Raw genomic sequence first — 11405 nt, 5'->3', positions numbered from 1 at the left:
CCCCGAAGATACTTCCTTGTTCCACTAATAACCGTTGCGGCCCGCCGAGACCAAAGCCTGCCAATCAGAACCCTGTAACTATGCCTCTTACGCTTCTGTACTTCCGCTTTGCCTCCCAACCCTATATAAGGCTGGCCCTGCCCAAGCCCGGGGCGCAAAGTCCTCAGGGAGACTTTGTCGCCCGGGTACCCGTGCACTTCCAATAAACCTCTTGCTGATTGCATCCGGCTGTCTGGACTCGTTGGTTCGTGGGTCGAGGGGGTCTCCCTGAGTAGAAAGGCATCTTCGGGGGTCTTTCATTTGGGGGCTCGTCCGGGATTAAGACCCCCGCCCAGGGACCACCAAGCCACCGTCGGGAGGTAAGCTGGCCAGCTCCCCTTTGTGCGGCGCCGTATTTGTCTGTCTCCTACTCTGTGCAGTCTGTGTTGAGACCTGAGCAGGTCATTTGTTTCTGTATCGGGCAGAATTTGAAAGGAGCTGACGGGCTCGGACTTTCGTTCTGCGCACCCTGGGAGACGTCCCAGGGTGATTAGGAGAGGATCATAAGTCCTCATCGGTGAGGGACCAAGGGTGGCCCTCCGCCTGTAAGAGCAACGGGCCAAATCGGACTTTTTGGGGCTCCGCCCCACTCCGACGGCTACGACCTCCACCTGGGAGACGGGGAAGCCGGCACCCCAAGACAGTCTCCGTCCGAGTTTTTGCTTTCGGTTTTTCGTCGCTCGCGCGCGGCACAGGTTGTCCTCTGTTGTGTGGGTCTCGCCTTTGTGTCAATTGTCGTGTATCTTTGTCTGCTTGAAACTATGGGTCAATCAGTTACCACCCCTAAAAGTCTGACTCTACAGCACTTCAAGGAGGTCCGGAGCATCGCCAACAACCTCTCGGTGGAGGTCCGGAAAGGAAAATGGGACACCTTTTGCTCCTCTGAGTGGCCGATGTTTAATGTAGGATGGCCACGAGATGGCACCTTCAACCTAGACATTATTTTGCAGGTCAAAATGAAAGTCATGGATCCTGGGCCGCACGGGCACCCGGATCAGGTCCCTTACGTCATTACATGAGAGTCCTTGGTCAAGGACCCCCCTCCCTGGGTAGAGCCTTTTCTCCCAACACGCTGTACCCCGCCTGTTCCTTCGGCCCCCCTATTGCCAGTCTCCGCTCCTCGGCCCCAGTCTTCCTCCCTGTATCCTATCTTACAGAAGGATTCCAAAGATAACAGGACGAGGGGGCCTAGAGCCGCGGTTCTGCCCGCCGAGGACGGCCCCCTCATAGATCTTCTTTCTGAACAGCCTCCACCCTATGGGGCGGCCCCCGCACCTTCGGCCCCTGTTCCCCAGCCCCAGGTTGCCCCCCCAGACCCGGCCCCGTCCCCGGTGGCCGGCCGACTGCGTAGCCGCCAGGAGGGGCTCCCAGATAGCTCATCTCAAGCTCTTCCTTTGAGAGCGGGGCCGGATGACCGGCTGCAATATTGGCGGTTCTCCGCTTCGGACCTCTACAACTGGAGGAACAATAACCCCTCCTTCTCTGATGATCCGTCCAAACTAACTGCTCTCATTGAGTCCATTCTAGTCACCCACCAGCCTACATGGGATGATTGCCAGCAACTTCTTCAGACCCTCCTGACCACGGAGGAAAAGCAGCGGGTAGTCCTGGAAGCCCGCAAGAACGTTCCCGGGGACGACGGGCAACCGACCCAGCTCCCAGACCTCATCGAAGGGGCGTTTCCTTTGACTCGCCCCACCTGGGATTACTCCACCGTACGCGGTAGGGAACACCTACGTCTCTATCGCCAGTTGCTCTTAGCGGGTCTCCGGGGGGCAGCTAGACGCCCCACCAATTTGGCCCAGGTAAAGTCAGTCACCCAGACCCCAGAGGAGTCTCCCTCGGCGTTTCTAGAGAGACTTAAAGGGGCATTCCGCATGTACACGCCTTATGATCCAGAAGATCCTGGGCAGGCAACCAACCTAGCTATGTCCTTTATTTGGCAGTCTGCCCCAGATATTAAAAAAAAACTAGAGAGACTCGAAAATTTAAAGGAAAGCACGATCCAGGACCTACTTAAGGAGGCAGAGAAATTTTTCAACAAAAGGGAGACCCAGGAAGAGAGGGATGAGAGATTGAAAAAGGAGGCAGAGGAAAGGGAGAGCGCGCGGGAACGTAAGAGAAATAGAGAGTTCAGTAGACTGTTGGCTACCGTGGTAACAGGGACAGGTCAGAGACAGGATAGGCAGGGCCTGGGAGACCGAAGGAGGCCCAACCTGGACAAGGATCAATGTGCCTATTGCAAGGAGAAAGGCCACTGGGCACGAGATTGCCCCAAGAAACCTGGAGGACCTCGCCGGCCCCGACCCCGGGCCGATATCCTTAGCCTGGACGACTACGGGCGTCAGGGTCAGGAGCCCCCCCCTGAACCCAGGCTAACACTTAGAGTGGGGGGCCAACCGGTCACCTTCCTAGTGGACACAGGAGCACAGCATTCAGTCCTGACGACCTCACCGGGTCCTCTCACCACTCGATCCGCCTGGGTCCAGGGAGCCACCGGAGGAAAAAGATATCAGTGGACAACAGAGAGATGGGTTGAACTCGCCACTGGTAAGGTACATGTACCCTTCCTACATGTACCCGACTGCCCATACCCCCTCCTTGGCAGGGATCTGCTCACCAAACTCAAAGCCCAGATCCACTTCGAGGGAGGCCGCCCTCAGGTATCGGGCCCTGGAGGCCGACCTCTACATGTACTAACCCTTAACATGGAGGAAGAGTATCGGCTCCACGAGCCCGAACCTCAGGGCCCGGCCGACATGGCGGACTGGTTAAGAAGGTTTCCCAGAGCCTGGGCGGAATCAGGAGAAATGGGTCTAGCGGCCCACCAACCCCCTATAGTGGTCACCCTCAAGGCCTCCGCCACGCCGGTCTCCATCAAACAATACCCGATGTCGCATGAGGCCTATCAAGGAATTAGACCTCACATTCGGAGGCTCCTACACAGGCATTCTGGTACCTTGTCAGTCCCCCTGGAATACACCTCTCCTTCCAGTCAAAAAGCCAGGGACAAATGATTATCGCCCGGTACAGGACTTAAGAGAGGTCAATAAAAGGGTGGAGGACATACATCCCACGGTGCCCAACCCGTATAACTTGCTTACTGGACTCCCCGCAAGGTACCTCTGGTACACCGTGTTAGACCTTAAGGATGCTTTCTTCTGCCTAAAACTCCACCCTCGGAGTCAGCCAATTTTCGCCTTTGAATGGAGGGATCCAGAGTTGGGACTGTCGGGCCAGCTCACCTGGACCAGACTCCCACAGGGGTTTAAGAATAGCCCCACCTTATTTGATGAGGTGTTACACCGGGACTTGGCTGATTTCAAGGTTCATCACCCTGCCTTAGTTCTGCTCCAATATGTGGATGACCTCCTTTTGGCTGCAGAAACTGAGGAAGACTGTAAAAGGGGAACCGAGGCCCTCTTAGGAACTTTGGAGACCCTAGGGTATCGGGCCTCAGCTAAAAAGGCCCAAATCTGTCAAAGGCAGGTTACATACTTGGGCTACCAGATCAGTAATGGACAGAGATGGCTGACAGAGGCAAGGAAGCAAGCCATCCTGCAAATCCCAGAGCCCAAAAACCCAAGGCAATTGAGGGAGTTCCTGGGCACTGCTGGGTTCTGCCGCCTTTGGATTCCGGGGTTTGCAGAAATGGCGGCCCCGCTTTATCCACTCACCAAGCTGGGGACCCTCTTCACCTGGGGGGGTGAACAGCAGAGGGCCTATGCAACCATAAAGGAGGCCCTGCTAGCTTCCCCGGCGTTGGGGCTGCCGGACCTAAACAAGCCCTTTGAGCTATTTGTGGACGAGAAACGGGGGTATGCGAAAGGAGTCCTAACTCAAAAACTAGGACCATGGAAGCGCCCAGTCGCCTATTTGTCAAAAAGACTGGATCCGGTGGCCTCGGGATGGTCCCCTTGTTTGAGGATGGTGGCAGCAATCACCCTCCTGATTAAAGACTCTGGCAAGCTGACTATGGGACAGCCGATAACAATCCTGGCTCCTCACTCCGTGGAGGCCCTGGTCAGACAACCTCCGGGCCGATGGCTCTCCAATGCCTGCATGACCCACTATCAGGCTCTACTACTGGACACTGATCGAGTGTTTTTCGGTCCCGTGGTAGCTCTTAACCCAGCAACCCTGCTTCCCCTACCAGAGGGCCCAGAGACTCATGATTGTCTCCAGATACTTGCAGAGGTGCACGGCACCCGGCCTGATCTGACCGACCAGCCTCTCCCCGACGCCGACTTCACCTGGTACACGGACGGAAGCAGTTTTGTGGACACTGGGGAACAAAGAGCAGGGGCTGCGGTTACCACAGAATCTGAGGTAATTTGAGCCAGCGCCCTCCCACCGGGCACTTCGGCACAACGGGCGAAACTCATCGTCCTAACCCAGGCCCTCCGGATGGCAAAAGGTAAAAAGCTCAACGTTTACACCGATAGCCGCTATGCCTTCGCCACTGCCCACATCCATGGGGAGATTTACTGGAGGAGAGGGTTGCTTACCTCAGAGGGAAAACCGATCAGAAATAAGCCTGAAATATTGGCCCTACTGGAGGCGTTGTTTCTGCCCTCCAAACTAAGTATCATTCACTGCCCGGGCCATCAGAAAGGGGACGACCGAGAAGCCCGAGGCAACCGCTTAGCGGACGCCACTGCTCGAGGGGCCGCGATGGAAAAGAAACCAGACACCTCCCAGCTTCTTCCCCTAAAGTCAACCGAAGCAGAGCTTACCCCCCCCCATTTGGAAATATGATAAAGGAGACAAAGTTCTTCTACAGAAGATGGGGGCTACCTATCAGCCTGAGACTCAGAAATGGGTGCTGGAGGGAAAGCCCGTGTGGCCACAACAGATGACCCATTGCCTAGTCAGTTACCTCCATAAGCTAACCCATCTGGGTTACAGAAAAATGAAGACCCTCCTCGCAAGGGAGGAAGACACCCATTACTTACTAGGAAAGGACAAAATTCTGCAACAAGTGACTGAAAATTGCTCGGCATGTGCCCAAGTCAACGCAGGTTCCCATAAATTGGGCTCAGGAATCAGGGCACGGGGACACCGGCCCGGCACTCATTGGGAAGTGGACTTCACTGAGGTAACACCTGGACTTTACGGATACCGGTATCTGCTGGTATTTGTGGACACCTTCTCTGGATGGGTAGAGGCCTACCCCACTAAGCACAAAACAGCCAGGGTAGTCGCCAAGAAACTCCTGGACGAGATTTTCCCAAGGTACGGTATGCCGCAAGTCGTAGGCTCGGATAATGGCCCGGCCTTCGTCTCCCAGGTAAGTCAGTTGGTGGCCACCTTGCTGGGGATTGATTGGAAGTTACATTGCGCATACCGACCCCAGAGTTCAGGGCAGGTAGAACGCATGAATAGGACCATTAAGGAGACTTTGACCAAATTAACGCTTGCAGCTGGCACTAGAGACTGGGTGACCCTTCTTCCCCTAGCTCTGTACCGAGCCAGAAATACTCCAGGCTCCCACGGACTCACTCCTTTCGAGATTTTGTATGGCGCCCCCCCCCACCTGCGGTTCACTTCCTGGATTCTGAGATTGGTGACTTTGCCCCTACCCCATCTCTCCAAGCCCATTTACAGGCCCTCCAGATCGTCCAACGGGAGGTGTGGAGACCCCTGGCAGCCGCGTACCGAGAGCAGCTCGAGCGTCCCGTGGTGCCACATAATTTCCAGATTGGGGATTCCGTATGGGTGAGGCGCCACCAAACCAAGAACCTTGAGCCCCGCTGGAAAGGACCCTATACGGTTCTGCTGACTACTCCCACCGCACTCAAAGTTGACGGGATCGCCGCTTGGGTCCACGCATCCCACGTCAAGGCCGCCGCCCCTGGAGAAGACAAACACCCCATTCCCACTTCAGGATGGCAGTTGCATCGCACTCAAAACCTGCTAAAGATAAGACTAACCCGCCACCACCCTTGATCGCTCTCTGCCTGATTCTCTGCTGGCAGCCTTTCTGTAGCGCATCCCCGCATCAGGTGTTTAACTATACATGGGAAGTTGTAAATCAGGCAGGAGACGTGGTCAACACTAGTTCCCAGGTTGGGGCGACACCCCATTGGCCTGCTCTGGAAGTAGATCTCTGTTCCCTGGCACTGGGAGCTCACCCATCTTGGGGGCTGCCGGACCTTCTCCACCCACTACTAAATGCCCCCAATAGCCATTCCGAGGACACCAGCCCCGGGTGTAGGAGCAAGTTCCAACGAGCAGCCCTAGCCTTGCATCAGGGCGGAATTTATATCTGCCCAGGGGACCACAGAGACAAACACCTAAATCACAAGTGTGGGTGGGCCAACGATTACTTTTGCGCATCTTGGGGCTGCGAAACAGCTGGGGATACATATTGGAACCCCTCCTCTAGTTGGGACTATATAACTGTTAAGCGCAAGTTTCCCCCTCCAGCCGTAGTCTATACTTATAGCTGCCCCTCGTTAGGCTGTGGTGGCACCTCGCTGCCAGTCCTGTCATTATCTTGTGATGGTACCAATCAAACGACCCACGGTTGGTGTAACCCCATCATCATCTCCTTCACAGCCAAGGGAAAACAGGTTCCCTGGGGAACCAAGACTAGAGGATTCGAGTGGGGTCTCCGGCTATACACAGACGGGTGGGACAAGGGATTAACTTTTAGAATCAGGCTCAAAAAGACCCCACCAAATGTTATGTCAGTCGGGCCTAACCCTGTTCTCAGTCAACTCAGTTCCTCCAATGCTGGTAGTAGTGCCCCTACGCTAATCCCCTCCTACTCGACCTCCTCCCTTGTCCCCCGTCACACCGACGGCCCCCCTCTTCACAGGCCTCAAAATCCCAGAGTAGAAGACCAGCTCTTTAGCCTAATCAAGGGAGCCTACCATGTTCTTAATTCCTCGCACCCAGAGCAAACCCAGGAATGTTGGCTACGAATCACACCTCACCCCCTCCTAGCTGTTCCATTATGCTGGGAGGGCTAACCGTGGGAGGCATTGGGGCTGGGATAGGAACCAGGGTGGCTGCCCTTTCCAACACAGACAGACTCCAACAGCTCCAGAGAGCTATGCACGAAGATCTGCAGGCGCTGGAGGAGTCCGTAAGTGCCTTGGAAAAGTCCTTGACCTCGCTATCAGAGGTAGTACTCCAAAACAGGAGAGGGTTGGACATCCTCTTCCTAAAAGAAGGGGGATGATGTGTGGCCCTTAAGGAGGAATGCTGCTTCTATGCAGATCATACAGGGATAGTCAGAGACAACATGGCTAAGCTCAAAGAAAGGCTGAATCAGAGAGAAAAACTTTTTAGGGAAGGGCAGTCGTGGTACGAAGAATGGTTCAACAAGGCTCCATGGTTTACAACCCTGGTCTCTTCCCTCATAGGCCCCTTAATAATTCTCCTCCTGATTTTGCTATTTGGTCCCTGCATTCTCAATCGCCTAGTTCAATTTGTTAAAGATAGAGTCTCGGTCATACAGGCTCTCATGTTAACCCAGCAGTACCATCAGCTTAGACAACAAGAGACTGAGCTAGACCTTCCCTAAGGCCCAGAATGGAAGATTCCATTCAATGCTCATAAAAAAATGGGGGAATGAAAGACCCCCTACCCCTCAGGACGGTCCTGCAGTAAAAATTTACTGAGTCTGCTTAGGGCCAAGAGGGGATGGTCTGCGGTTGAGACTTCCTGGAACACCACTAAGCAAGCTAAGCAAATGTTTTTCTGAGATAAGTTTCTGTTCCGTAAGACTATGACAAAGGACTTCTTAGAATCCCAGGTGGCCCCAAAGATACTTCCTTGTTCCACTAATAACCGTTGCGGCCCGCCGAGACCAAAGCCTGCCAATCAGAACCCTGTAACTATGCCTCTTACGCTTCTGTACTTCCGCTTTGCCTCCCAACCCTATATAAGGCTGGCCCTGCCCAAGCCCGGGGCGCAAAGTCCTCAGGGAGACTTTGTCGCCCGGGTACCCGTGCACTTCCAATAAACCTCTTGCTGATTGCATCCGGCTGTCTGGACTCGTTGGTTCGTGGCACCTTCGGGGGTCTTTCAGTACAGCAGGGTGTCCTGAGGTGTGTGCATTCCTCCAATGTGGTGGAGTTTCCAGGGGTGTATGTGCTCCTCCAGTGTGGTGGCTTTCTGGAGGTGTGTTCAAGGTGGGATTTCCTATGGTTGGTGCACTTAGAAGGGGCGGGTTTTCCGAAGGTGTGTGCACTTTGGAGAGGAAGGATATCCAGAGGGACATGAGCTCTGCTGCTCTTCTTGTGGCAGGATCGCGTCCCACAGGGGAAGAGGAGAGGGGACGCTCTGCTGGTCCAGAGCTTGGCAAAGGGCCCTAGGTGGGGCCCAGGATATGGGCTCCTTAGACATGTATCCCTGGGGGTGGTGTTCGCAGGTGGTTACAGCTGTCCCCTGCGCTAAGGGGCGTGGAGCACTGTCTTCTGCTGTCTTAGTCCCCAGGCTATGAGCTTTGAGCTCAGCTACCTGGTGATGTGTGCAGACTTTCCTGTTCAGGAGACCTGCACAAGGGAAGCACCCCACTACGTTCTCAGAGAAGTCCGTGCCTGATCTAAATCTATAAGCACTCCATGCTTCTGTGGTGTCTCCTCCCCTTTAGAAAGCAAAAAAAGTCCAAATTCTAGTTTCAATTGTCTCTAGACTCACCAATTTCGGTGAGTCATGTCCTCTGCCTCTCTTAAATGCTGTGATCTCTTCGCCGCCATCTTGGAAGCTCCTCTCCTTCCTTCTGATCCTAGTCCATCAGATCTTATAAGGAGTGGCTATATTATTATCGTCTGTGGCCTGTTAAGACTGCTCTCCGTTTCAGGGGATGATGATCAAAGATCAGTCTAATTAATTCATGTCAAAGAAATTCACTGTTCCCATTACTATGGAACCCAGTTTGACAGTGAACTGCCATGGGGTACATCTGTGCAGGGGTTCTAGCATGGTGCTTAGCTGGAGTTTGGCCCTCAGGAATGAACCCTCTACTCAAATGTTTTGGTTCTGTTGCTCTTCTTTTTGAGCTCTTGTCCTCTACAGATCTTACTATTTCCCACTTCTTTTATTAGATTCCATGCCCTCTGCCAAATGGTTGACCATATATCTCAGCATCTGCTTTGATAGTCTTCTGGTCACAGCCTTTCAGAGGCCCTCTCTGTCAGGTTCCTAACTTTTTCCCTGTATTCTCCTTCTTCTGATGTCCACCCTCTTTGTCTTTTGGAATGGGGATTGAGCATTTTAGCCAGACTCCTCCCTCTTGATTAGTTTCTTTAGCTATAGAGATCTTAATAGATTTATCCTACATTATATGTCTATATAAGTGAGTATATACCATGTGTGTCTTTCTGCTTCTGGGATACCTCATTTAGCGTGATCTTTTCTAGTTGCCACCATTTACCTGCAAATTTCATGATTTCCTTGTTTTTTATTGCTGAGTACTACTCTATTGGTAAAATATATCACAATTTCTGTATCCATTCTTCACTTGAGGGACATCTCCTTGGTTTCCAGGTTTGGGTATTACAAATAAAGCTGCTACAAACATGGTTGAGCAAATATCTTTACTGTGTACTGGAGCCTCTTTTTGAAATACACCTAGGTTGTGGTATAGCTGGATCTTGAGGAAGCATTATCCCTAGTTGTCTGAAAAAGTTCCAGATTTATTTTCAGAGTGGTTGTATAAGTTCACATTCTACGAGCAGTGGAGGAGGGTTCCCCTTTGTCCACAACCTCTCCAGCTGTGTTTTCACTTGAGGTTTTGATCTTGGCCATTCTGATGGGTATAAGGTGAAATCTCTGGTCATTTTGATTTGCATTTCCCTCATGGGGATTGACATTGAGCATTTCTTTAAGTATTTCTCTTCGATTCAATATTCCTCTATCAAGAATTCTCTGTTTAGCCCTATTTCACATATTTTAATTGGCTTATTTGACTTGTTCCTTTTCAACTTCTTTAGTTTTTTTTTGTATATACTGGATAATAACCCTTTGTCACATAGAGGGCTGGTGAAGATTCTTTCCCAATCTGTAGGCATTCTTTTTGTTTCGATGAGAGTGTCCTTTGCTTTACAGAAGCGTTTCAGTTTCATGAGGTCCCATTTACTGATTATTGCTCTTAGAGCCTGTGCTGTTGGTGTTCGGTTCACAAAGTTGTCTCCTGTACCATTGAATTCTAGAGACTTCCCTACTTTTTCTTCTAACCAATTTAACGTGTCTGGTTTTATGTTGAGGTCTTTGATCTGCATGAACTTTAGTTTTGTGCAAATATTGGGTCTATTGGTATTTTTCTACATGTAGTCATCCAGTTAGACCAGCATCATTTGTTGAAGATGCTACTTTTTTCCATTGTATAGTTTCGAAACTTTTGTAAAAAGTCAGGTGTCCATAAGTGTGTTGGTTTATTTCTGTTTCTTCTGTTTGGTTCCATTGATCCACCTTTCTGTTTCTATGCCAATACCATGCAGTTTTTATTACTATTGCTCTATAGGAGAGCTTGAAATCAGGAATGGAGATACCTTCAGAAGATCTTTTATTGTATAGGGTTGTTTTAGCAATTCTGGATTTCTTATTTTTTCTATTTGAAATTTAGAATTTTTCTTTCAGTTTTCTGTAAAGAATTGTGTTGGTAATTTGGTGGGAATTGCAATGAATCTGTAGATTGCTTTTGGTAAGACAGCCGTTATTACAGTGTTAAGCCTTCCAAGCAATGAGCATGGGAGATCTTTCAATCTTCTGATATCGTCTTCTAATTCTTCTTTCATAGTCTTGAAATTGTTTACATACAAGACTTCGAGTTGCTTGGTTAAGGTAACAACAAAGCACTTTATGTCTTCTGTGGCTTTGTGAAGGGTTTTGTTTCTCTAATATCTTTCTCAGCCCTTTTGTCTTTTGTATAGAGAAGTGCTACTGATTTTTTTTTTGAGTTAATTTTCTGTCCTGCCAATTTTTCTGAAGGTGTTTATCAGCTGTAGGAGTTCCCTGGTAGAATTTTGGTATCACTCAGGTATACTGTCATATCATCTGCAAATAGTGATAAGTTTGACTTCTTCCTGTCCAATTTGTATACCCTCGATATCCTTTAGTTGTCTTAATGCTCTTACAAGGACTTCCAGAAGTATGTTGAAGAGATATGGACAGAGTCGGCAGCCTTGCCTTTTCTCTGATTTTAGTTTTAAGTTTCTCTCTGTTTAGTTTGATGTTGGCTATGGGCTTGTTGTATATTACATTTACTATGTTTAGATATGTGTCTTGTATCCCTGATCTACATGAATGGATGTATTTTGTTAAATGTTTTTCAGCATCTAAGGCCATTATCATGTGTTTTTTTTTCTATCATTTTTTTAAATATGTTGCGTCACAATGATGGATTTCCATAT

The 11405-nt window shown here is 50.6% G+C and overlaps 1 protein-coding gene across 1 annotated transcript; it reads left to right on the top strand.

Annotated features, from left to right (window-relative positions):
* The first annotated feature begins 800 nt into the window (after positions 1–800).
* On the top strand, positions 801–5988 carry LOC110543693 (uncharacterized). The gene is given in 4 exon segments (XM_060376821.1): positions 801–2980; positions 2982–4764; positions 4844–5600; positions 5603–5988. Coding segments are annotated over 4 exon segments (5106 nt in total).
* Positions 5989–11405: the final 5417 nt, after the last annotated feature.

The sequence above is a fragment of the Meriones unguiculatus genome (assembly GCF_030254825.1).
Source record: "Meriones unguiculatus strain TT.TT164.6M chromosome Y unlocalized genomic scaffold, Bangor_MerUng_6.1 ChrY_unordered_Scaffold_23, whole genome shotgun sequence".
Classification (NCBI taxonomy): domain Eukaryota; kingdom Metazoa; phylum Chordata; class Mammalia; order Rodentia; family Muridae; genus Meriones; species Meriones unguiculatus.
The sequence above is the reverse complement of the archived record's forward strand: the minus strand, read 5'-3'. Positions and strand labels throughout refer to the sequence as shown.